The 27,823-nt window shown below is 47.7% G+C and overlaps 1 protein-coding gene across 6 annotated transcripts; it reads left to right on the forward strand.

The window, feature by feature from the left end:
• The first annotated feature begins 12,026 nt into the window (after window positions 1-12,026).
• Window positions 12,027-26,843, forward strand: LOC137608229 (inactive tyrosine-protein kinase PRAG1-like). 6 transcript variants are annotated; one of them, XM_068334431.1, is made up of 6 exons: window positions 12,027-12,150; window positions 15,689-16,034; window positions 16,119-17,962; window positions 22,236-22,375; window positions 23,078-23,844; window positions 24,769-26,843. In XM_068334431.1, the coding sequence occupies exons 2-6, from the start codon at window positions 15,765-15,767 to the stop codon at window positions 25,870-25,872; spliced, it is 4,125 nt and encodes a 1,374-aa protein (XP_068190532.1). In that variant the 5' UTR covers window positions 12,027-12,150; window positions 15,689-15,764; the 3' UTR covers window positions 25,873-26,843. The 6 variants fall into 6 exon arrangements, with proteins under 6 accessions (XP_068190532.1, XP_068190529.1, XP_068190527.1 ...); XM_068334428.1 differs by lacking the exon at window positions 12,027-12,150 and adding an exon at window positions 12,756-12,850; XM_068334426.1 differs by lacking the exon at window positions 12,027-12,150 and adding an exon at window positions 12,764-12,947.
• The last annotated feature ends 980 nt before the right edge of the window (window positions 26,844-27,823 follow it).

Consider the following 27,823-nt stretch of genomic DNA (forward strand, 5'->3'; position numbering starts at 1 on the left):
GTGGCGGGCGGAGCCAAAGCAGCTCGCTGATTGGACGAACGAGAGCAGAGCGGACCAATCAGGAGTGTGCTCCCTCCGAAGCGGGTTCCCTCTGAAGTGTTGATCAATAAACCGTCAGATCGATCAACCGGTGGCAGTCTGTGACGTCAGCAAATTTAGGGATGTAAAGTAAACAAACAAACAAACCAGCAGCGAGTAGATTGACTTTAAACACTGTTTGTTTGTTTGTTTGTTTGTTTGTTTGTTTTGAAGCTGTTTTGGCTGAAGCTAAATTTATTTATGCTTCAACGAAAAACAAACACGTTATTCAGATTCTGAAAAACGACGTTTTATTTTTTTATTTCAGCCCCTTTTCTTCCTGATATTAAAAAACAAACATTTAGATCTGTGTGAAGGGACACCTGCTAGCCCCTCCTCCTTCATGTTGACCTTTCACCTTTACTTATAGCTGATCTGATGACATAAGTTTGTGGACAGAACAATTGTAGCTCCACCCACTGACACCTGTCTCACTCCCGGAAGGAGTTTTTTGTTTACCATGTAAACATGTTTTTGCTGTGTTTACTGGTCATCAAAATGAAGTAGGAATAAAAAGTCCATATAAAAAAAATAATTTTATAATAAAAATAAATTAAATACAATTTTAAAAAAAATTAAAACAGGAAAATAAAATATTTGACGTAATGTAATGTGACCAGATGTCCACCAGATGGCAGCAGCTCTTCGTTGCCCATGGCGTGGATGACACGATTTAACGTAATTAAATTCGTTTCTACACTTTTCTGAGCGGCTTGAACCTTTTTTCAAAGAGAATGAAGACGTTTTTCTTCTTAATCTCATCATGTTAGATAATAATTTATCTTTCGCCTATGTGTTGTATTATTCATTATAATCCCTATAACTTTAAAGAGAGAAATAAATGTAAAAAAATTTATAATAATTTAGTTAAATAAATACATTTTAAAAAAAGAACTAAAGAAAAAATAAACTAAATAAAAATTAAATAAATAAAAAAAATTAAATTAAAATTTAAAGGTAGTGAAGCCACATAATAAGATGATTTAATGTAGAAAACACAGAACACGTGTCCAGACGGACGTGATCGTCCACGGAGACGCTCCTGTGTCGGTGTGTGTGACATCTCTGACTCGTGGAACATGGAAGCTGTGGATGTTCTCAAGGTTCCATGTTTTAGTGTGTGACACCTCCTATAAAGATATTATTGGACCAGGGGTCATTCAGGTTCAAGACTCAGTGCTTGTCACACACACACACACACACACACACACACACACACACAATCTCATCAGTATTCCCCCGGTGGTGCAGGATTAAACCCGGTCCTGACAGCCTTTCATTCCTCACATTTCTGGGGCCACCTCTAAGACCCACAGACTGAAACCGGGGACTTCAGAATCTTTATTCAATTATGTGTGAGGCTGCCAACCCCCCCCAAACATCAGAATGCTGTCACCTCTGGGGGGGGGGGGGTGAAGAGAAATGACTTTGGAGTGAAAGTGAAGCTGGAGCTTTAAAGGTCTGCAGAAACACTTTTGTTTTAGCTGCTCGGGAAAAAAGTAAATATTCTGGTTGAAGTTCCAGAACTTGTAAACTAGTCGCCCATTAAAGTGAATCAGGTGTTTCTTTATTGATTACCTGACTAGTGGGGGGACTCCAAGGGGGTTGGGGGGTCTGGAGGGGGGTTCATGACTCAGCTGCTTCTTCTCCGCCCCAGGAAGCTGCTTGTATGTGGGTCAGCGGTGCCTCTGGTTCTGGTTGGATGAACCTCATCCCTTTCCACAGTTTTCACCCCCCCCCCACCCTCCCCATAAACACACACACACACACACACATACACACCTTAAACACATGCATGCTACACACAGCCCCCCCACAGCGAGACCACAAGACGCTGCAGACGTGGGGGGCCGGCGTCGCTCTGTGGTAAATGAGTAGCCGTGTTAGACACAGATTGGTTTAGTCTCTGATTACAAACCAAATGATGGTTTGGCCCCAAAAGCAGGGGCCCCGCCCGGGAGCCTCCCTTTGATTCAGGCCGGATCGTAATGAGTGATGAAGAACGTTCAGGAACGTTTCTCCAGAAGGACGGAGGTGGAACCGCCGGGTGGAGTCTGACGGGGCGACGCCATGGAAGGTTTGTGCGTTTACCGACACGAGTACCAACAAAGAAGGAGTACAACACAACAAAACAAAAGGGGGAACACACACAGGGGGGAGAAAAAAGGAACACACACCTAAAAAAGGAATAAACACTAAAAAAAAAAAGAAGGAATAAACACCCAAAAAGGGAATAAACACACCAAATACATGTTTGCACTGAGGCCAGCTCCACATTGTCATCACACACAATCAGAGAAGGGTGGAAAGTGAACTACACCCTGTTCTCACACACACACACACACACACACACACACACACACACACACACACACACACACACACACACACACACACACACACACACACGCACACACACACACACCTTCACAGAAACTGTGTGTGTGTGTGTGTGTCTATATGAGAGAGTCTGACTTCTCCACACAGAAGAATGTGATGACATGACCACAACCACACGTTTTCTGTCTGAAGTGATTCATACGACTGCTGACTAAGGCTTTTTCTTGCAAGTCGGGGTTCACATGCACGACTCATCAAAACTTGATGATTACAAATGAGTATTTTCTCATAATAACGAATAAATATGACTAAGAAATAATTTCTGGATCCAACAGGGGAGGGTGTTGTGTGGTGACGTGATGTCAGTGTACATCCTGATACCTGTGGTGTGAAACGTTCCTCTATTGTGATTTAAACACACGTGTGTTTTTGTCTGGAGAACAGTGGGCCTCTTCTCGTCTTGTCCTTCATCCTCTTCGTCTTCGTCTTGAATAAACATGATGGCTGCAGATCCTCCTTGGTGTCGTCTGACTCTGGAATGAGAGGAATGTAAATGTGAGCGCTGCTTGGTGCTGAACGGGATTCTGTTTGTCTTCTTCACGTCGGCCGCGGCGTGAGATTTACTGCAAACAGCAGCTCTACGGATGCATGACACGACATGTACACAACAGACTGGCACCGAAACCCGAGTGGAGAACGACACACACACACACACATCTAGACACACACACACACACATCTAGACACACACACATCTAGACACACACACTCTTACAGAGAAATGCAGCCTCCTCCTCCTGAGAAACCCAGGAGACAACACCTGGGAAAGTTGACGTCAAACAAGTACAGACACACACACACACACACACACACACACACACACACACACACACACACACACACACACACACACACACACACACACACACACACACACACACACACACACACACACACAGCCCTGGTTTTGGTTGCTAGTTCATTTTGTCCCGCGGCCCTGTGTTTATTCTCTCCGTCGCAGACCGTCCTTCAGTCTGGAGACGAGAGATATTGATATAGAAATGGAGATGAGACACTGATGAGAGTGAGATGAGACGGAGATGACAATAAAATGAGAGTGGGATGAGAATAAGATGAGACTGAGATGAGACTGAGGTAAGGATGAGATGAGACTGAGAAAGGACACAGATGAGAGGAACAGATGAACAAATGAGACTGAGATGAAAATTAAATGTGACTGAGATGGACTGGGATGAGGAACAGGTGAGACAGATGAGACACAGATAAACTGAGATGAGGTTGAGATGAGACTGAGACTTACATAAGAATGAAATGAGACTGAGATGAGACTGAGATAAAAATGAAATGAGACTGAGATGAGGAACGGGTGAGACAGATGAAACTGAGATGTGACTGAGATAAGGCACAGATGAGACAGATGAGACTGAGATGATACTGAGATAAGAATGAGATGAGACTGAGAAAGGACACAGATGAGAGGAACAGATGAACAAATGAGACTGAGATAAAAATTAAATGTGACTGAGGTGGACTGGGATGAGGAACAGGTGAGACAGACGAGACACAGATAAACTGAGATGAGGTTGAGATGAGGCTGAGACTAAGATAAGAATGAAATGAGACTGAGATAAGACTGAGATAAAAATGAAATGAGACTGAGATGAGACTAAGATGAGGAACAGATGAGACTGAGGTGAAGTAAAGCTGATGAAGGAGACCTTCATTAAGGTGCTATGACAATCAATAGTCTTACAAAATATTTTTAAAAATGATTGATCAATCAAATGACTGATCATAAAAAAAACCTCCTTTCTTTTGTTCTCTGTCTCTTCGTACGTTACTTTTATCGAATCGTCTTCTCTGTGTTTCTGTAACTCTGATGAAAATCTTCATCGGTCATCTTCCTCTTTCCTTCCCTTCATTTTCTTTTGTTCCTCTTCTGGTGAAGGGAAAGTTCCACCCAGTGAAGATGAAGATGAAGACGAAGATGAGTCACGTATCTCAAACCCTTCCTGCCTCATGTACAGCCTCACCTGTTCTATAGGAGGATTTGATGGACGGGTGAAGAAACGCAGCCTGAGGGGAGAAAGACTCCTGTTTCAGGTCATTGAAGTGATCGCGAGGAGTTCGGTGGTTGTAGCTCCAGGCGGTGTTCCTGAACACCTGAACACACACCTGAACACACAACCTGCCGGTGAGAAGTTTGTGTTCACATCACAAAGAAACACTTCACACGCTGAGAGGAACATTATCCGTCTTTATTGATACAAGCAACAAGTTTAAAACGGGCAAAGAGCCCCTCGGTACCTGATCATGGCTCCTCCCACAGCAGCGGTGTCCACGGCGTCCACGGCGTCCACGGCGTCCATGGTGTCAGCTGATCAGAGGCCAGGAAAGAGACAATGTCAGTCGGCTGGTTGGTCCAAAACATTTAAAAAGTTTAGACCTAGACTAGACCTATATTAGATTTAAACTGGAGTACACCTAGAATAGACCAAGACTAGACTAGATCTAGACTAGATCTAAACTACACTAGACCAGGTCGAGACTAGACCCCATAGTAGATCTAGAATAGACCTAGATGAGACCTATACTAGATTTAAATTAGACCTAGACTAAAGCTAGAATAGACCTATACTATATCTAGAATAGACCTAGAATAGACCTAGACTAGATCTAGACTAGATCTAGACTAGACCTAGATGAAACCTATAACAGATTTAAACTAGACCTAGACTAGATCTAGAATAGTCCTCAACTAGATCTATACTATACTAGATCTAGACTAGACCTAGATGAAACCTATAACAGATCTAGATTAGACCTAGACTAGACCTAGACTAGGCCCTGACTAGACCTGGACTACACTTAGAGTAGACCTCAAATAGATCTTGACAACAACTAGATGACTAGTGGACTACACCTAGACTAGACTTGGTGGGGTCAGGCAGACACAGGCTGGTAAACATAATGTGGGTTGCTAGGCAACAGTAGACCTTAGAAACAAGGCAGCTGGAGACGTTAAGGCTTTTCAGTGAACCTCACTTCCTGGTATTCATCCCTTTCCTTCCTGTCAGCCAATGAGAACCAGCCGCTGAGTCCTTGAAGGGCGCTCTGTGTCGGGGACGTGATCCAGTTGGTGGGGTCATGGTGGAACCGGGGAACGTCACCCCCAGGAACTGGGGGATGGATGGTGTGACGGGTGTGAGGAGCTGAGTCAGCATTCTGTACTGACCCCCCCGCCACCCGTCAGCCGTCAACAGCTGTTTACATTATTATTTGTGAGTGTCTGTGTGTCAAGTGTACACACATACACACACTGATACACACTGATACACACCTACACACACTGATACACACTGATACACACCTACACACACTGATACACACCAACACACACTGATACACACTGATACACACACTGATACACACTGATACACACTGATACACACCTACACACACCGATACACACTGATACACACCTACACACACTGATACACACCAACACACACTGATACACACTGATACACACTGATACACACACTGATACACACACTGATACACACTGATACACACCTACACACACCGATACACACTGATACACACCTACACACACTGATACACACCAACACACACTGATACACACTGATACACACACTGATACACACTGATACACACTGATACACACACTGATACACACTGATACACACCTACACACACCGATACACACTGATACACACCTACACACACTGATACACACCTACACACACTGATACACACTGATACACACCTACACACACTGATACACACCTACACACACTGATACACACCTACACACACTGATACACACACTGATACACACTGATACACACACTGATACACACTGATACACACCTGCACACACTGATACACACCTACACACTCTGATACACACCTACACACACTGATACACACCTACACACACTGATACACACCTACACACACTGATACACACACTGATACACACTGATACACACACTGATACACACTGATACACACCTGCACACACTGATACACACTGATACACACCTGCACACTGATACACACACTGATACACACTGATACACACACTGATACACACCTACACACACTGATACACACACTGATACACACTGATACACACACTGATACACACTGATACACACCTACACACACTGATACACACCTACACACACTGATACACACTGATACACACCTACACACACTGATACACACCTGCACACACTGATACACACCACGTGACGACCTACAGCCACAGACCTGCTTGCAGACTGTTGTTTTGCGCGCCATCCCTTTAATGAGGTGACTGTTGCGCTGCAGGTGAAACACACTCTACAGATTGATGATGACACACAGTTGCCACGGCAACCACAGAATGTTGTCATGTGAACAGAGAGAGCAGAACGTTTGTCTGCAGCTGGAAGGCTTTCAGCTGAGCTCGGAGATAAATCGCTGACACGGCGAGAATCAAGCAGGAGGGGGGGGGGCTGGGAGTGTGTGTGTGTGTGTGTGTGTGTGTGTGTGTGTGTGTGTGTGTGTGTGTGTGTGTGTGAGTAACTGGGGGGGTCAGGATGTCCTGCTGGTGTTGACCTTTCCTCAGAGGAGATGATTCTTGACACCAGTGACAGGAAGTCAGTGTGACTTTCAAACGTGCTGGCAGGAAGTGTCCCTTCAAAATAAAACAACGAGCTGCTATCTCAGTTCTGATTGGTTCACAGGTATAAACAACCCCTCCTTCAACCCCCCCCCCCCATGTTTTCATTTGTCTGTTTCTGAGCCGGATGACACAAAACTGCACATCCATTTCCTAGAACTCAGTGTGTGTGTGTGTGTTTGTGCGTGTGTGTGTGTTGGGCGGAAGAGGGGGGGTCTCGACAGCTTCAGGTCACATGATCATTTCTCTCTTCTGAAGCAGTTTAGAAATAATGACTGTGTGTCTGCTTGGTGTTCATTAAGGAAACTTTTGTGTCCTATTTCTGTGTTTGAATCCAAACGAAGCTCAAATGAAGCAGCTTTAAATGTGTGTGACAAGACTAATGAGTAATCCAGCCAGTCACACACACACACACACACACACACACACACACACACACACACACACACACACACACACACACGCACCAAACTCGACAAACAGAGCATAGCCAATTAAGTGAGATGGGCGAAGCTTGGGGTTACTGGAAGCACACAAAAGGCTTTTGTAGAAGAGTCCAAAACAGACACACACAGGCTGAATGTATGGGAATAGATGCACACACACACACACACACACACACACACACACACACACACACACACACACACACACACACTGTTAACACTAGGGACCGGTCCACGCTCAACACAGCATGTTGTAAAATAAAAAAAAAAGTACAGAAATAATGAGGAAAATGTCTGAAAAAGTCTCACATTAAGGGAGGAAAAGGAGTTTCTGTAAGGATGAAGGGAGGGGGGAGGATGAGAGGTGGGGGGGGCAGACAGAGAGAGAGAAGGATAGACAAAGACTGACTCCTCCACACAAAAAAAAAATCATTGTTCAAGCAGAGAAGCATCATTACCTGAAACAAAGGAGAGGAAGAGGAAGGAAGAGGAAGGAGGGAGGAGGCCGTCTGTCCTCCAGGCCGACGAAGATGACGATGAAGAATAAATAAAGGAAGTCAGACATTAGCCGTTTGCTCCTATAACCTTCAGCTCACAGTTTTGAGTTGATCAGTGTAAGAATCGATTGATCGATCAGAACCAGAAGGGTTCCTTCGTTTTCTCTTCTTCTTCACTTTGTTTTCTCGGGTTTTATTAAATTATTATTTATTTATCTATTAACTCTGCTGCTCTTTCTTACATCCGACCTGGACAGACTTCACGAATCCATGAAGGACGGGAGCTGATCAAGATAATGGATCTAATATATGAGAGGGAAAATAATCAATATTCCCTTCATTAAATTATTAGAAACTTCTTCCAACACATTTTGTCAGATTTATTGGGTTTGTCTGTTGGCTCGTTTTATTTTATTGATCATGTCTGGAGACCAAAAGCAGCTCCATGTGGATACATATTTATACACACACATATATACAGGATGTGTGTGTGTGTGTGTATAAAATGTGTGTATGCACACACACAAGGCCAACAGGCAAACCACATAAAGGTCCAGAAAACACTTAATAAATTAATCTGCAGGTTTTATTACTCACTTTATATATTCAAACGTTAGCATGCTGGCTAAGCGCAAGCGAGACGGAACCCAGAACTTCCTGTTCCTCCAACTGCTTCCTCAGCGCAGCGGGTCATTAAAGGTCATCAAGGTCATTAAAGGTCAAGAAGAAGAAGAAGAAGATGATGATGAAGAAGAAGATCTGCTCATCTGTCAGCACAGATTCCCAAAAAATGCCCCCCCATCACTTTACGACCGTGGGGACAAATGCAGCCGTGAGTTCAGATTGATGACGGTTATTAATCACATGTGTTATTATTATAATACGGTGTAGTATTATTATCATTATTCTAAGGTGTATTATTATTATAATCCACGCTCACACGGGGGGCAGCTGTCGTTGTTCACAGAGTAAATCTGTCATTATTCTTCCTCTACGCCTCGCCCTGTGTAATTATTAATCATCCTGTTTTAATTGGCTGTCATAAACTCCGCCTCTTCCCTGTGTCTGATAATACCTGGGGGAGAGCAGGTGCTGCCTGCGCCGGCTGGTCATGTGATCTCCTGGTAGACAGCGGATGGCTTGATCGCCACCTGAGAGCTTCATCAGATCCGACTGGGGCGGAAAGGAGGCACCTAGAGGTCACGTGACTCTATTTGTTTGGGGAGGGGGGCAGAGGGGGTTGTTCACCATGACAACACGACAACATGTCAACAGATACACAACATGTCAGAGGTGAGAGGGCGAGCAGAAGTGACTAAACAAGAACAAGATCAGCGGAGACCAGACAGGAAGTGTGAAAGAGGAACTGGGACTATCAAAATAAAAGTATCAGGACCGGTTTAAGGTTAACCTCCATTCCTCCTCCATCCCTCCTTCATCTCACCTCCACCCCTCCTCCATCCCTCCTTCATCCCTCTGTCTGCCCTGGGGCAGGTGTTCGGGTGCAACAGAGGTCAATTTATCCTCCTTCCAACTCCTCTGGGACCGACGTCTCCATCTCCGTTTGATACCATTAAAAAGCAATTGTGATTAATGCACACACACACACACACACACACACACACACACACACACACACACACACACACACACACTGACACACACAATGCATAATGCCTTAAATCTTGTTTGTTAAACCAATTATATTTTACGGACGTTCCAAACAGTTTCACTTTGTTGTTATCTAATGATAATTCTGAGTGCTCGACAGTAATATGCAGATGACACCCTCCCAATGGGGGTGGGGGGGGCTCAGAACCATCACCCTGAACCAGAGACTCATCATTAACAATCTGTTTTTATTCCACAAAAACAGATAGTCTTTCTATCTTGCTCCACTTCTCTGCGCTGGAATAACCCAACATATTGATTTCCTCTGACGTTTCTGCAGCAGCAGCTTCATATTCTGATTCAGCCGTTTGCTGCAGACCCTATGGACCACATGAATATTTTATATGATCCCACTGTCTGACTCAAAAATCTTTCCTTCTGGTTTCTCTGCTCATAACCGGGCTGAACCCAGATCCTTTGACTCTGGTTCTGGTTCAACACACTCCTGTCAGTCCGCTTCCTGCAACCCGACCTGACTTTAGCTAACCTGTGTGGAATTTCAAGGTTTAGTTCTCGGCTTGTGTTTGAGGAGCTCGGATATGAGATGTTTCACATTCCTCCAACTGCTGCCTTGAGCGGGTCTAATACTATTGGAGTCAACAACTCCATTAGTATTAGTATAAAGATGAACCCTGGTTCCTCTATGAGAAGATCTGGTCATAATGTCAGAGCCTCCTGACCTCTTGGAGGTCACCAGGGGCTGTGGGCGGAGCAACGGGGTGTGATTGGTCTCCATCCGGCTCCGTCCCGTATAGGCTGAGGTTGGAGCGACACCTCATCCTTTGTTCAGACGGGCGTTTCACTCGTGACAGGAAGTGCATGAAAACAAGTCGAAGAGGGTTGTTGTTCAACCGCCAGCAGCTAATTAAAGCGACGCCTCCGCGTCTTTACGGCGACCTGAGGGCGACACGGTGGTCAGAAAGATCACAGCGACGTGCTAACTGCATCATTCACACGCTCAGGCCTTTTAGAACCAGTGGCATTGTGGGACGTTTTATTCCATCCCTCGAACCCACGAACCCATGAACCCCCTGCTGGCGTCCTGCTATGATAGCTGAGGGTCAGCTGACCTGAGTAGCTGTCGGCTAATGTGTCTGGCAGATGTGTGTGTGTGTGTGTGTGTGTGTGTGTGTGTGTGCGTCTGTGAAAACCATCCCGTGTGTGTGTGTGTGTTAAGTATTTGAGCAGAGCAGCAACACAATCCCAGGTCAGAGTGGGTGCGAGGTATTAGCATTAGCATAAGCAGCATGTGTTCAGGTCTGTCGTGACCTTTAACCCCTAATACAGTCTGGACCCAAAGGGGCGCGGCCCCGTCTGTAGGTTATGATTGAACCACCCCCCCCCCCGGTATCTCCTACTGTCGTCTGGGTGACTTCATGGAAAACTGCATCATTCCCTCCATCTCCATAAACAAATGATGAGTGTGTGTGTGTGTGTGTGTGTGTGTGTGTGTGTGTGTGTGTGTGTGTGTGTGTGTGTGTGTGTGTGTGTGTGTCATAATCCCAGGTGAACCTGCAGGGACAGGTAAAGGAATGCAATGATGGAGGAAATATCGTCATCTGACACCGTGTAGACGATAGAAAGTAAACAGGGTGGGTTTTATGAGTGTGTGTGTGTGTGTGTGTGTGTGTGTGTGTGTGTGTGTGTGTGTGTGTGTGTGTGTGTGTGTGTGTGTGTGTGTGTGTGCGTGTGTGTGCGTGTGTGTGTGTGTGCATGCGTTATCTTTGCATTCCTGACCACACTAACTCCTCTACACGACTGCCATGGCAACCCAGGAGGGGAAAGCTCTAAATCTCACCCCCCCCCCCCCCCCCCCCTTTTGACTCTCACATTAGTTCCTGGCTCTCAGAGGCATACGGTTACCGAAGGGTGGGGGGTGGGGGGCAGAGTTAGTGTGTGTGTGTGTGTGTGTTGGGGGGGGGTTACCTTTGAATGCTCAGGTTTTAAGAGGGGGCGACCCGCAGAGAAGAAAGTGCCTCCTGAGGGGGGTGGGTTGGAGTGGGGAGGAGGGGGTCCGTTCAGACAGACGTTTCCTGCATTCATCCGACGCCGGCTGAACCCCCCCACCCAGAAGAGGAGTTTCACTATCAGGAGGGCTTGATTTCAACATCTCCAGCTGACTCAGAGTGTTCCTCACGGGCAGACAAAGGCCTTCTGGTGGGGCCACAGCAGATCCTTTATGCCCCCCGCGGGGGGGGGGGCAGGGGGGTGGTGGGGCATAAAGGAACCCGAGACGCCGGTTAGATCAGCCCAAACAAACTTCTCCTCTGATGACGACGAGGTGCGTTCGATGGGCGTCGACCTGCGTGGTCCTGTTCAGGCGTGTCCCAATTAAGACTGACGAGGAGGGCGGGGTCGTCTAGGCCACGCCCCCTCACCTCCATCACTCTGGACCCCCATACAGGTAAGGAGTTTACATGAACGAGCCAGAATGAAATCCCAATCCTGAACCCGACTTCTGACCCCCGGAGACGTCTGGGTCGGACAGCCTCACCCGTCGTCGTCGTCCTCCAAGCGTTCCTGGTCCAACAGGTGGTCCACGTTCTTCTGGAGGTCCTCGTGTGGCGTTCAGGGACCTGCTGGAGTAACATGGAGGGTTGTGCTCCATCTGAACATCATGAATGGAGGAGGAGGAAGAAGATTAGGGTGGGGGGGGGGGTTGCATTTGTTTATTTAGGTTTAATGTTGTTGTTTTTTACATTTCCTCCTCCTCCTCCTCCTCTTCCTCCTCCTCCTCCTCCTCCTCCTCCTCTTTGTGGCTCCATGACAAACAGAACAGCAAACATCACAAATAGAAAAAATATCTAAACGCAGCAGTTTCTCCGGGGGGGGGGGGGGTCGTGAGGCGTTCAGGGACAATCCGATCAAGCCGATGAAGGATCATTAAATGAGAATCTGTTAATGTGGCCGAAAGCCAGAACGCGTGATTGCCGGGGAGCTCCTCCCACCTCCTCCCGTGCGTCTCCCCACGCCGCAGCAGAGGGCTCCTCCTGCGCGCCTCCCCACTCCACCTCTGCACCGCTCCGCCAGCAGCTGCAGCAGGAGCAGCGGCGGGACCCGTTTCTCCCGGTTTATCACCTGTCACCCGTGGAAAAAAACGAGAGGTTAGGAAGTCCGGACCTCCTTCTGCGGGAGTCACGTTGGTTTTCCGTGGGGGGGTTTTTTTTGTTGTTGTTGTTGCCACGCAGGAGAGTCCCGCAGGTAAGCCGCCAGGCGCTGCGTAACCTTGGCTGTTTTACGCGTGTGCGCGCTGAGCCTGTGTCCGTTATAACGTGTCAGTTCAGCGACATAGATGGAACCAGGTGGTTGTTTTTGGGGTCCTGTTTGAGTGTAGGTGACGGGATTAGAACCCGGATCGATGCGTGATCGATCCCCCCCTGATTGGGTTCTGATACAATAACCTCCCGTTACGCAAACTTGGAGGCTGGCGAGACGGAGTGAAAGCAAATTGTCGTTTGTCACGTCTGAAAATGGAGCTTTAGCCGAAACACGCGGTGTGTGTGTGTGTGTGTGTGTGTGTGTGTGTGTGTGTGTGTGTGTGTGTGTGTGTGTGTGTGTGTGTGTTTGTAAAACATCCGTTTCAAGGTGTGGGTTTTGAGATATTTGCGAAAAGTTTTCAAGTTTTTGGCGGAAATCCCACAACCAGAACAGGTTGAGACCCCCCCCCCTCCAATGAATGGGCGGAGGGGGTGTTGGGGGGGGGTAGGCGTGACAAATGTTGGTGAAAGAATTTCTATTCAGAGTGTGTGACCACAAACCGACCCGGTTTTCGGACCGTTACACGCGCTGCGCGGATGATGAAGGATTGGACCGAGTTCCGTTTGGTGCATTTATGAAAGGTACAAAAGTAATAGTGTGTGTGTGTGTGTGTGTGTGTGTGTGTGTGTGTGTGTGTGTGTGTGTGTGTGTGTGTGTGTGTGTGTGTGTGTGTGTGTGTGTGTGTGTGTGTGTGAAATGTTGGACCTTGAGCTTGAGGAGGTGTGGGGAATGTAGACACCAGGGTCCATCTCTGTTCAAACAAATTGAACCTGACAGAACATTTAGAGACAAGGTTTAACTTTATAGACAAGCCCAATATTGTTATTATTATTAATATTATTATTATTACTATTATTATTAATATTATTATTATTATTACTATTATTATTATTATTAGTAGTAGTAGGAGTAGTAGTAGTAGTTGTTGTAATAGTAGTTGCATATGATTATTAACAATAATACTATAATTCTTATTTTTGCTATTATTGTTAGTAGTAGTAGTAATATTAGTTTTAATAATAGTTGAATATTATTAATATTAGTGGTATTACATTTATATTATTATCAATATTATTATTATCTCAGTTTGATAAAACTGAGATAAAAGTCTGTCTGTATATATACATATATATGTGTGTGTGTATACATATACATATATATAAATATATATTATATGATATATATATATATATTTTATAGGATATACATATATATCTGAATTGAAAAGCCGAAAGGAAAAGAAGACTACTACTAATAATATAATATGATATTATTATTAGTAGTAGTATTAGCATTATTACAAGTACTAATTTTATTTTTATTAGTATTATTAATATTAGTATTAATATTTGCATTATTGTATTGTTAATATTATTGTTATTATTGTTAGTAGCAGTAGTGTTAATATTAATATTATTAGTATTATTATATTATTAATAGTAGTGGTATAATCAGATTATTATTTGTAAGCCCAGGGTACCTCTCGTCTACTAACGTCTCGCTAATCCGTCATCACGTCATGTGAGTCACGCTCGACGCCATAAGATGTTGCAAGGTTCCGTTTCCTGCGTTTCCTGTGCTGCAGGAAGTCTTAAGCAAACAGGCTGTCGGGGGTTTCCTGCCCAAACTGAGTCAGACAGAACAAAGAACCGTGCAAACAGGCATTATCTGTGCCAACAGCAAAACTGTTCAACGGAATGTGAGGTAGGAACACCTGAGAGGTGTGAGCCGGGTTCCTCCGTTCCTCACCTGTCAGGTATTTAACTCATATATAATTAAAGTTAGCTGAAGATTAATTAGTGGCTTAAAGTGACTATCATAACAATATTTAGACTGTCTGCATGCATTTGTGAAACCATCGTTCATCCTTTGTCCCTCATCATGAGTTTGGATGGGGCGGGGGGCGGTGGGGGGGTCGTGTGTCGTTGCGTCACCTTGTTGAGAGGCAGTTAAACGTGTAAAGGACATAAAGAAGTGACACCAACACGGTGTTGGTTCTCGCTGTCAGTCCAGTTAAACAGGTCACAGAAGGTTGGGTTTGGGGGGGGGGGGTCTGTTTGTGAGGGGAGGAGGGTAGACGTGTGGGTTGGAAGGTTTGTCTCTCTGGAGGGGGGAAGGGAGGGTGTGAGATTCACCCTGGTTCCTTTAAACATTCCTGACATTCCGACCTCCGGGATGTTTGAGGCTCCTCCGTGGTCGTTTTGCTGGTTGGGGGGGCTGCCGAGGACTTTTATGTGGGGGGGAGCTCACACCGGCGGGCCTTTGGTGGAGGAGAAACCACATGCCCTCTAATTTAGGAGGCCATGGGAACAAGTAGAAGAGCAGACGGGTCTCCTTAAGTTACATCTCCAGAAGTCTTCAATGAGACACTTGTTGGGTCGGACCCTCTCAGGTCCACCATCCTGTAGGTGTGGCTCATTAGAACCAAACCCAATCAGCTTGAAGTCAGGGAGCAATTTTCAGTTGAGTCACTGACCCGCATGTGTTAGCATTGAAGCTATATCTCATGTGGATCTGTCTCTTCATGGGTCTTCAAGGTGTCCAGGATGGACAGCTCGATGATAAGTTCGATCTTAACAGGTGCATCATGACTTCATGGTTCTAACACTGTACCTTGTTCTTCTCTCCCTCCTTGCTGTCGGGTCATCATCGTCTTGTGACGGCGCTACCTTTCTGTGGACCAGACATCATGGTTCATCTCATATCTGTGACATCAACCAACACCCACCTCTGACCAAAACCCAATTTAGCAAATCAAAGATGTCAGCCTGCAGCGACTTTGCTGAACACGTGTGGAAACCTGGCTCCTGTAAGAACTGCTTCCACCCACTCAGCGCCCACCGCAGGACAGTCGGCAGTGCGGGTGGCAGCGAGCCAACCGCTTGTTCGAAGAGCGGCCCGGGCGGCGATGAAGAAGCTGGGCTAACGGCGCCTTTGCCCTACAGCAAGCCAACCATCGCCGTCAAACCCACAATGATGAGCCTCGACACCAACGAGTCAGTGGCCGACGTCAACATGAACATCGAGCAGGTGGTTCTCACTGTCGCAATCCTTAAGGTTTAGTAGCTCTCAGAATGATGCCTTGTTTAATTTGCCCTTCTGTTTGTCTGACAGGAGAACACGAAGAGCCCAGCTGACCATCTGGGTCTGAAGCTTTTGAATCTTTCATCACTCTACATTGACGGCAATGGCTGCAACAAGATAGGCGGTCCTCAAGAGGCGGTCCTCAAGAGCCCCGAAACCAAGACGGACTACAACAACTGCTTCTCTCTGACTTCTTTATCCCCAAACATCCAGCCTAAAGACTCCATGGTCATCAGTAATATCTTTGTCACCCAGGAGGAAGGTAGAGGGTCTCATAGTTTAAAGAAGAATGCCACTGGTATGCAACGGGACACAAGAACCAAGATCATTTGTAATGGACCCAGTGTTACTGCCAGGCTAAATGGTCAGGGTTCTGTAGGCAAACCTTTTCCTGTGGGGGTTGTCCCTTCCAGTCCTGCCAGAGTTCACAGTAACAGTAGGAGCAGTGGGAGTTCTCCAGATGTCACAACTAAGACACCCAACACTCTTTCCAACTCGGCTTCAAGTCCTGACACATCCAACCACAATCCCCCGACATCCCTGAACTCACCCCCCCTGTCTAAACAGACCAGCCTGTCAGACTCGTCCTGTTCTTTCCGGAGTAGTACAGATTCTCTTCCTGGGGAAGAAGGGTTGGGACAAACACAAGTTGGATCAAGAAGTCTCCAAAGCCCAACAGCCTTATTGAGTTCGCAGTCAATCCCGAACTCTCCCAGTGGACGGCCAGATGTAGAACCCATCTATGCTGAGAGCACCAAGAAAAAGCGCCCGCCGCAAGGACATGGGGTTCAGTCCAAACCCGAACCTCTAAACCCGCCTAAGACCTCACCCCAGTGTTCTGAGCATCAGCATTCGGGAGACGGTCAGTGGACCACCATCACGGTAATGGCTGCTCACACAGAGGCTGATAACAAGACCTTCTACCTAAGCAGTCCAGATTCATCCATCAGCACTCAAAGCCACTTCAGCCCCACAGGGCGCAAAGACCCCAGCAGCCCGGCGTTCCGCTGGCCCGCCCCCAACACGCCGTCTTTGGTCTCTGAAGCTAGCCTTACCCCACCTCTGCACCCCAAACCTCAGTCCAGCCCCCCAGTTCCACCCAAAAGGACCAACCGTTCTCCCAAACTGGGTACCTCAAGTCTCTTGCCGTGCATGTCTTCTCCTGTACCTCTTCCCAATCTCCCGAAACTGGATACCCCCACCCTGTCACCGTCCATATCATCTCCCGTACCTCTTCCCGATCTCCCCAAACTGGGTACCCCCACCCTGTCACCGTCCGTATCATCTCCCATACCTCTTCCCGATCTCCCCAAACTGGGAACCCTCACTCTGTCACCGTCCGTATCATCTCCCGTCCCTCTCCCCGAACCTCCCATGCTTTTCCTAGTCTCTGCTAAAGAAGGCCACTTCAAGGTTCATACAGACAACCATACCGCGGTGTCAGAACGCTGGCACAAACCCCCCCACCACAGCCCTGGCTGGAACTGTCGCATTGAGGAAGAGGAGGAGGATGAGGAAAGGGAGAGAAAAGAGGGGGAGAAGAAGAAGAAACTGCCCCACAGCACGGGGACAACTTATAGTTTGACAAGCCTGGTCAATGGTGCCTCTGTCTGGAAGGAGAGCAGGGACGTGAAGGCCCACAGAAGCCCCCCTCCAATGACAGAGCCAGGCACGACCCCCCCGGCCCCCCACAACAATGGTGCCTGTCAGGGGGAGTCTAAGGACTCTGGTGGACAGGAGGAGGGCCAGCATAATGGGAGCATGCCGGCCAGGCAACGGCTGCATGGTCGCTCGTCGGAGCCGCTGGCAGCGGGGAAGGGGTCCGCCACCAACGAACCCAATCCACCTCCCCCACCACCAAAGAAACTGCACAGGTAAGAACCACCAGAACCAGACTCCAGATCCAGGTACTGACCCTCAAACCGGGTCAGACACCTGTCACCAATCAGGACTCTCGTTCGTGTTTTTATTCCTACTATTATCCAAACGTGTTGTTCGACCCCCGACCCCGGGGTCACGCGTCGGTGGGTTCTGATTGTCGCCGTGTGACCCCAGATGATGAAGACGAGGATGACCTTCTGTAAACTTCACGCAGAACGGGGGAAGGCCTTTGATAGAAAGGCGGAGCTTAAAGCTTGTTTCTGGTAGCGATGCGTTCGAGTCTAACGGACGTTTCATTACCGACTTTTTGTGCACTCGCTGCGATTTGAATGAAGCGACCATCAAACTACAGCTCGTGTTCGAGGCTCGCATCACAATTCCTGCAGCTGTAATCCAGATTAATTCAGTTTAACGCCGGGCGTGATGTCGAAATAACGTGTTCCGCGTCCATCTGCAGCTGTTAGCCGTGTCCGGCATTTATCAGCCTCCATTCGCTCGCCTATTATGGGATGTCCATTAATACGTGCCTTGTTCTATTCACGCGTCTTCTCCTCATTAACACAGAGCGCTCTGTGAAGTAACCTCGCCGCGTCACATGACCGCTGAGTCGTCTTAGCGGAACAGAAGACGAAACTGTTTGCTGATGTCACCACGGAGACAAAGACGATTAGCGGAGGCTCCGAGGCGTCTTTACAGGTTTTACTGGATGTTTGCATGTTGATGCTGAAGTCCCGGTAACGGTCTAGTTCCTGGTCCTGGCACCTGACACCCCCCCCCCCCCAGCCAACACAGCCACTTATTGGCAGCATATGCTTTAACCTGAGTGTGCTCCAGGCTAAGAATACACTCCTCTGAGCGTCAGAGCAGAAATAGAGCCGCGGCCTTGTGTTGCAGCGACTCCTGCATCAAGTGGCCTAAAAATAACGATTGTATTGTCTGGGACGGCGTGACGTGGCGTTGTTTCCTCAGCAGATGTTCGACCATCTTGAGCCGCCGGAGAGCAAAAAAGTCGACTGAGATTGTTCAACTGTCAAAAACACAAACTGGCGCTCGGATTTCAGGAGCCCTTATGTTTGTGGTAACTCTAGAGAGGACGCGTTACGACACCGCCGACATTCTGAACCGATAAAAATACACGCAGAGGGGGAGCACGCTCGGACGCAAACGGAGACCGTCACGGCTTCCCAAGTTTATCAAACTTTTTTTTAATTTTTTTTTTAAAGTCAAGGACAGAACCCTCAGGAGGAGCGGCGACATTGTTTGGAACGAGGGCAGGATATCGTTTCAGCATCAGCGTCGTCTCCTCTCCAGCCTGAGGCCGTTCAAACGCGTCGGTCCACTTCTGTTGCTGCTCCGCACCAAAGAAACTCTCATGGTTCTCGTTTTTCACCACCGATCAACATGAGAAGTCCCTCAGAGCATCGTTTCGTTCAGCAGAAATACATTCTGGGATATTTAACCCTTTAAAGCCTGAAATATTTTTTAAAAAATAGCCAGAATATATATATATATATATATATATATATATATATATATATATATATATATATATATATATATATATATATATATATATATATATATATATATATATATATATAAAGCCTGAAATATTTTTAAAAAATACCCAGAAAAAAAAAAAAAAAAAAAAGTATATATAATAAAAGATGCGTATAGCCAAAGGAATAAAGTTAAAGTTTTGCATCGCTCACGACGTTTCTGTGTGAGAGAACATTTGAAAGAGAAACGACGCTGCGTACATTTATCAGTGGAACCACACCAAAGTGTATGGACACACACACACACACACACACACACACACACACGTAGAGCCAGCCCGCCAAGTTAGTTTCAACTGAACCAAATCCGTGAAGAGCGAACGCTCCCTGAAGGCGTCGCATGAATGAGCGTTAATAAACATCACCATAACTGCATCGTCAGCTTTTCCCAGCATGACGCAGCTTTTTTTTTTCAAACGCCATTAACCTCATCCTGCAGAGAAACATTTTGATGCTGAATCATTTAAAGACCACAGATGGCTCCAAAAAAAAATAAAAAATCTGCCCCCGGAGCTCAAGTGTAAAAAAAAAAAAGTGTGTGTGTGTGTGTGTGTGTGTGTGTATCTGGAAGGTGTGTCAACTGGTCATTGAAGGCTGCCAAAGGGAGGGGCTTCAGCGAACAGATTGTTGCCCCCGGCAACTCCCAAACTGGCCCCAGCCTGACAGTCGGTTGCTACCAATAGCAGCAGAATTTATAGCTCAGCCATGTGGATTCAGGGGTTAGAACACACACACACACACACACACACACACACACACACACACACACACACACCCCGTCAGATCCATCCCGCTCCCCCCTGAGCAGCCAGTCAGCATCCTGTAGCCGCTATAAAGCGAGCTGCCGGATGCTAAGTGTGAGCTAACGGCGCGTTCCTTCTTCCTGCTGAGACTCTGAACACACACACACACAGCTGGTGTGTGTGTGTGTTCCAGTTCTACGCGTGACTGGGTGTGAACGAGCCAACCGTCTGATCTGGGGGCGCCGTTTGACCCCCCCTGCCGCTTTGCCCCACGCCCAGCGCTGGCGTCCAACTGTCCAGCATGAGGTAGGCACCTGATGACAGGTGATGACACACGGAAGCTGAGGAGGATGTGATGCCTTCGCTGGTCGCTGTTTCCTGTGCTGTGTATCCGTGGTAACCATGGAAACAACAGGCGGCGTCGGACTCTGAGAGTAAACACCTGTAAGGCGGCGTCCAGGGCAATAAAACCGTCCTGTGAGTTCAGACCGACGCTCCTCCGAGGTTGTGGATTCGTCACCGGATCGCGTTACATCATAACGCCTGAGTCAGTGTGTGTGTGTGTGTGTGTGTCTGTGGGTCTGTGTGTGTGTGTGTGTGTGTGTGTGTGTGTGTGTGTGTGTGTCTGTGGGTCTGTGTGTTTGTGTGTGTGTGTGTGTGTGTGAGCTTGTAATAGACGTGTGGTGTTTCATCTCTTGTGTATTTACAGACTGTACGAACCATGATCAGAAATTAGTTGTGAATTCGATCCACAGCAACAACAAAAACAGCAACAACAACAAAAACAACAACAACAACAAAAACAGCAACAACAACAAAAACAGCAACAAAAACAACAACAAAAACAACAACAACAACAGAAACAACAACAGCCCAGCGGCTCTCGTCCCGTCTCACACACACGGATCCATCGCTTGACTCTCTGGGGTGGGATCGTGGCTCTTTATATCAAGACTGTTGTTGTTTGTTGTTGTTTATTTTTGTCTATTGTGGGCTGATTTCAGTAGATTAATCATGTTGGGTTTTTTTAAGCAAAAGGACACAAATCAGTGTTTTGTGAGGAATGGAGTCATCAGGATGTGGAGTCTAAAGCAGGGCGTTTCTGGGTGGGGGGGGGGGTTCTGGTTCTGGATCTGTCTAACGTCTGGAGTCGAGCTGAATGTTTCAGGGTTTGCTTCGAACACCCGTGACCTTGGGTTTCACACCACAGCGATAACAATTCAAATGGTTGTGAGAATAAAAACACACTTGTTGTTGAAAAAAAGTCTTCTGGCGCTGCTCGAACCCGAGACGAGGGGTTTCTGCATCGCCGGTGATCGTCCCTAGACGTGAGACACGAGACTGAGTAATCTCATGTTTTGGAAACAAATCTGAGCGATCCAGCATGAGACACACACACACACACACTCACACAGACACACACACACATACACAACCGTTTCCTACATTACCCATAATGCAACACAAGTGCAGAAATGAAATGCCAGCATCGGTTAGCTTGGCCTCAAACCTCCAGTCGAATCTAATATGCGGTGTGGTTACCTCACATTTTACGTATGTCGAACCTTTCATCAGACCGACACCCGAAAAGTTCTCAAACTGAGGTTATTATATTATTATATCTCACATTTTAAAGGTGCAATATAATAACATAATAATATATAACTGATTTAATGCTGGGGGCAGATGTTTCAGATACAGGTTCCAACTTGGCGGCTGTATCAGATCTAGTAAGTCTGGTTTGTCGCAGCTAAAACTCTGAAACAGGAAGTCAGCATCTCTAACCAGGAAGTGGAACTTCTGCTCTTCTAAGTGCTCTGTTTGTAACGTGTGCTGCCAGTAAGACCAGGAGGAAGTGGAAATTATTCCACGTTCAACAAAAAGAGAATGTCAGAGACACAGGGACCTGAATTCATTCTGTTGTGACCGTGTTGATTCACCTCGTGCGCCGTTGTCTCCGTTAGAGTGTGTGGCGGTAAGATGAGCGGCAGCAGCCTGGAGCTGGACCAGCAGGGGCCGGTAGAGAGCCCCCCTCCATCTCTACGGGGTCTGGGCAGCAACAGCCTCTCCATGACCTCCTCCGACTACCCGATTTCCGATAGAGGTAAGAAAAACTCTTATTTTTTCCAGCTTCAGGGGATTCATTTAAATTCCCAGTCCCGGTGCAGCAGAAATATTCAAAAAAGCAAATAATTTGTAGTTTATTGTGGAACTTTTTGCACAGACTGTGCACCAACACGTCGGTTTTATTGCTTTTCGAACTCTGAACCTGCGCTGAGAGAAGCTGTTTTATAGCAGCATTCCATCAGCCGTCACCTCCTCCTACATCATCTGCTCCTACGCCGGTCGTTGTCGACCAGGTGTTGACGTTCGTGACTTCATCCGCCTGGACGTGACTCGGACTGACGGACAGAAGCGTCACCTCGGCTGGGAAATGATTTCCTGCCCTTCAGCGTGGAACGTCTGCGGCGCTCAGACGCTTGTAATTGCTGTGACTTCCTGTGAGCGTCGTTTGAAGAGATAATTATGGACTCTGATTACGAGGGTGAAAGGGCTTGGCTTCACTTTAACGTCTCGGTGAAAGCAGCCATTCAGAGCGTACAACCACAACTATCTGTGTAGGCCTCCTCTAAAGTTCCAACTTCAAGAAGCAATCTGCTTGTGATTGTTAGCATCAGATAAACCTGCTGAAGGTAGGATTTGATCTGGAATAGACGTGGAGATGCTATCGCCTTGTGAAGAGTTGTTTGATACCCTGAGACCTTCATCCAGATCTCTTGACGCCATTGATTTGCTCTTGTCTTAGGTTCTCGGGATGCTACACAAATGTCCTGTTCGTCTCCATGTGCCAGAAGTCCGGTGGCCTCGGCTCCTGGGTCTCCTCTCCCGCCCTCCTCCAGCTTCTTAACCAACCAGCCTCCTCCACTCCCAGAGAAAAAAATGGTCAACCGTACCGCATCTGCTCCGGATAGCTCCAATGGAAAACCGTTTATCCAAGCCTACCCACGCCTCATGTTCACCGGCTCAGAGAGCAATGTGTGCCAACCTGCTAATGTCGGCTCCAGGTCCAGTTTACCGTCCAGTCCTGTCGATCCACGCCCCATGTTCTCTTCCAACGAGTCTCTGGAGCGCTGCCAGGGCCTGATAGGGAGAACCTCCAGGTCTCGTACTCTGGATGAACCTCTGAAGACTCAAGGGCGTCTTGGTGTCCACTGCCGAGGCAGCGTCACCTGCTCATCTTCTCCACAGCTAAGCGTACCCATCACCACCGCAGAACCGGGTCTGGCACCAAATCTGGGCTCCAGCCTGCAGCTCCAAACCCTTTTGAGTAACATTGACAGCAGGGAAGGGGTTTACTCCAAACTGGGAGGTCTATACGCCGAGTCTCTGCGGCGATTGGCTCTCAAGTGTGAAGACCACTTCACGCGCTCCCAGAAGAACCCTTTGAGGTTTGAGGAGAGCAACTGGTCCTTGTTCAGGCTGACGTCCAACAAGCCGAGCTGCATGGCCGGAGATGCCGTCTACTACTCTGCCGCCTGTGCCTCGGACCCCAGCCACTCCTACGCCGTCAAGGTAACAGTACAAACATCTGGGTAGGGTATCAGGAGGTGTTTATACCCCACAACCTCTGGGCGACATTCACAAAAACGCCAAAATGACCGAGTTGTGTTTTGTGGACAGTCTTTACATGTGTGTACAAAACAAGACATGGAAGTCAGCAGTTACCTCGGTAACAAGTACATCCTGTGTGTTGCAACAGTTTCACAGTAAAGGTCAACGATCTGTTTGGGTGTGAAGGTTCTGATCGCCTTCAGCTGCACGTTCAGTCTTTACCGGACTGCTCGTTCTTATCTTTATATTTAACGCTGGGTGTAAAACGATAACAGTCCAGTAAACTGGTGGGGGCTGTGTTCGATTGGGGGCACATGTTGGGGTTGTTTGGCAACCCTATTGGGGCCGTTGTTGAAGGAACACTGGAACCAGTGGGTATTCAGGTGGTTTTGTTTGTTGTTGGGCTCCAAATGGGATGATCTCACAGCAGCAGTGACCTGGGGGGAGGGGGGCAGCAAGTATAAACCAGGAAGGAGGGCGTGGGCTCGGCCTCATTGACCTTTGTCACCACACAATGTGGCGGCTGTTTGTACAGCATGATTTGTGTGGTTGTATTACTTAACATCCCCAGCCCCAATGAATCTTTACATTCCAGCAGGATTAACAGATGAACACACACCGTTAGCGTGTTAGCATTAGCACTGAGGCTGAGGGTAAATCTCATGAAAGCAGGTATCAGTAGCAGCTTTAAATTTACACAATGAATCAAACGGAACTGAATTTTTGCTGCCCTTGAAACCTCACTAACAAGAATTCCTTTCTCTTTCTTGGCTGCGTTCCATTCCCATCTGTCCCTGTGGAAACCCCCCCCCCCTTTATTTATTTCTTTCTTCTCCTTCTGTTCATCTTTTCTTTCCACTGTCGCTTCTGTTCCTACTTCCGCAGATCTGTAAGAGTCCATCCATGGAGGCTAAACAGGGTCATCTCTACGGGTTGTCCGTCCAGCAGAGCATCCCCCCCCACTTCAACCTCCAGCAGGACTGCGGCCACTTCCTGGCCTGTGTCCCCCAAAGCATGTTGCCCTCCGATGAAGCGTCTCCGTCCGTCCCTGGGCCGCCGGTGGACCGGGAGCGGGTGGTGGTCATCACCTCTGAGATCCCGCAGCAGACGGCGGCGGACTTCGTTCAGGAATGGGAAGCGTTCCATAAAAGTCAACCTGAAGTTTACGAGCGACGAGTTTGTTTCCTCCTCCTGCAACTCTGCAACGGTCTGGAGCACCTGAAGGAGCACGGGGTCACGCACCGCGACCTCTGTCTCGAAAACCTGCTGTTGGTGCCCCATTACCGCAGGTCTTCCCAGTTCCCCCAACAACACATCACCGCTGACAGCAACAGCAATGGCGTAGACACCCAGCGCCACCTTCCACGACTCCTCATCAGCAACTTCGCCAAGGCCAAGCGTCGCTCCTGCGAGGACGCCGCCTCGACCACCGTGGATCCTCGCATCAAACGGGACCACGCAAGACTGGCACCTGAGATCGTCTCGGCAGCCCAGTACCGCAAGTTTGACGAGTTCCAGACGGGCATCTTGATCTACGAGCTCCTGCATCAGCCCAACCCGTTCGAGCTGAGCCCGGCCCTGAAGGAGCAGGACTACCGCTGCGAGGACCTGCCCCCCATCCCCTCCGTCTCGCTTTACTCAGCCGGTCTCCACAGACTGGCCCAGCTGCTGCTGCAACCCGACCCCATCAAGCGCATCCACATCCAGGAGGCCAAGCGCATCCTGCAGAGCCTGCTCTGGGGCCCCAGGAAGGACCTGATGGAGCAGCAAGCGCAGAGATACGGGGGTTTCGTAGGGGGGCCTCGACACGAGGGCCTCCTGAACTGGCTGGACGTGAAGCGGGCCCTGCTGATGATGAAGTTCGCCGAGCGTTCGCTTGAGCCGGAGAGGAACGCCGAGCTGGAGGACTGGTTGTGCTGTCAGTACTTCTCCTCGGCTCACCCCATGTCTCTGTGCCACACAGCCGAGCTGCTCTACGCACTGAAGTGACGTCACTGCCTTAAAGACGTGAAAAAGTAGTGATTCCATCCAGGAAGTCCAGACACCGTGGAGTCTTAATGGCACAACCCGCAACCTTCCTGCTGACCCGAAAGACTGAATCACTAAATCGTCCAATCAGAACCAGGTTGTGCCGGGGCTGTTGGGTAATCCCTTTCCCAACGCGACTCTCCAAAAGCTTCATGTTCAACACTGTTGTGTATTTATTAAACACTCACTCCCAAACCGGTCGTGTTCGGATGAGCAGCTGGAAGCAGGACTGGTCGGTTGATTGGGGAACGCCCAACGGAGAACGCTGTGATTGGACGATAGCAGCCAATAAGAAGCGTATTTTATTTCCATAACCTTGATACACAATAGCGGTTGAATAGCCAACCTTTCATTTGACATGTGAATAAAAAGTCGCGGTCCGTGTCATGTCCGTTTATGGACTCAGTTTTGTATGCTGTGTAGACATCTCACAGCTTCCTCTGCAAACAGGAAGTAGAATTTTAAACACGTCATGATGACAGTCTTCAGTGATGTTCCCCGTGTTGAAGCCGGCTGTGAATACTGCACATCACCGGTCGTTTGTGAAACTGGCCTTTCACAGAATGTTTCAGAAACTATTTTGTACAGTCGTTTGAAGCAGGTCTTGAAAAAAGTCGCCGTTACTGACTATTTATGACAGAATTGTGTTTCCTGTCGTCGCCACTGGATCGTCCTTTGTGAACGTATTTGTGTTTTTTTGGCAGAGCAGCAGCTGGACCTGCCTTTTCTTCCTCCTGTGTTCCCCTAAAGGAGCAGGGAAAACTACAAATATGGCTGTTTTTATTAGCAGCGGGGACTTCCTGTTTGGAAAAGTCGGGTTTGAACCGGTTTCTGTTCGTGTTTGACTTTGAACTCCCAACTGATTTGATCTGGAATTTTTTTTGTGTGCTTGACTTTTCTTGCATCTGTCAATAAACTTCATATTTTCTGCAGTCGGGGTCGGTTTCTTTTCCTCACATTTACTTCCACAAACACATTCGTTCACGATGAAGAGTCCGGTCTCCACCTCCGGTCCGGTCCTGCCAGGAATCACACAGTCTCCTCTTCACTCCTGGTCCGTTCCCACAGAACAGAACCGGTGAAAGGTGGGAACGTGACCCAACGGAATAACAAACAGAACGGAGGAAGGCTGGAGCAGATCCGCTCCCGGATCAACACAACAGGTCGTACGTGTCCTGGAAACCAAAGTGGAGTTTGGAGCCTGGGGCCAAAAGAGACCCCCCTCCACCCCCCCTTACTTCAAAACCACCGGCTGCTCCGCTGTCATAGGTGGAACAATGTTGCTATGGTGATTGGACCAATGGAATGGTTCGTCTCACCCCCCACCACCACCACCACACAACAGCACAGCCGGTCCGGTTAGCATTGACTAGTATTCCGTTAACGTGGTTCTGACAGGAGCTCCTCCCCCCTCAATAGGAAGCACTTATGAGCTTCTAGACTGGGGGGTGTGGGGGGGGGTCATCCCTCCCCTTGTCCTTGAACGTGTTCTTGTGCTTTTCTGCAACAAAAAGCTCCCTGAATCGTTAAATGGAACAGAAGGCAGTCTGATCAATAACTCACAAAGGGTGGGGGTGGGGGGGCACAAAGCGTGGCAAAGCAGCATCAAGTCGTCTCTAAAGGGGCTGCTGGCTGCTCAGTTTATTGATTAGTTATTGGAATCATTCTTGTTTTAATCACAGAACAAAGATTTTCTTTAGATTTAAAAAAAAAAAAGAATTTGTGCTTCAGAAGAAATCCCCCTAAATGTTTTGGTAACATCTGATGTCTGTATTCCTGGTCAGTTTGCGACCCCAAGTGGTCAAACGTCGTTATTACATCCAGCATCCAGTTAAGTAAAATCAGTTTTCTTACCCTATTCGTGAGAAAATTAGACCAGATTAAAGTGTGTGGATCTCCAACACACACACAC

Source organism: Antennarius striatus, chromosome 15 (genome assembly GCF_040054535.1).
Source record: "Antennarius striatus isolate MH-2024 chromosome 15, ASM4005453v1, whole genome shotgun sequence".
In the NCBI taxonomy this organism is placed as follows: Eukaryota; Metazoa; Chordata; class Actinopteri; order Lophiiformes; family Antennariidae; genus Antennarius; species Antennarius striatus.

Excerpts from the sequence above, each read along its gene's own strand:
- LOC137608229 (XM_068334431.1), top strand. The coding sequence starts at position 15,765 with ATGTCAGCCTGCAGCGACTTTGCTGAACACGTGTGGAAACCTGGCTCC. Across the intron at positions 17,963-22,235 it reads CCACCAAAGAAACTGCACAG|AGTGTGTGGCGGTAAGATGA; the intron begins GTAAGAACCACC and ends TGTCTCCGTTAG. Across the intron at positions 22,376-23,077 it reads CTACCCGATTTCCGATAGAG|GTTCTCGGGATGCTACACAA; the intron begins GTAAGAAAAACT and ends CTCTTGTCTTAG.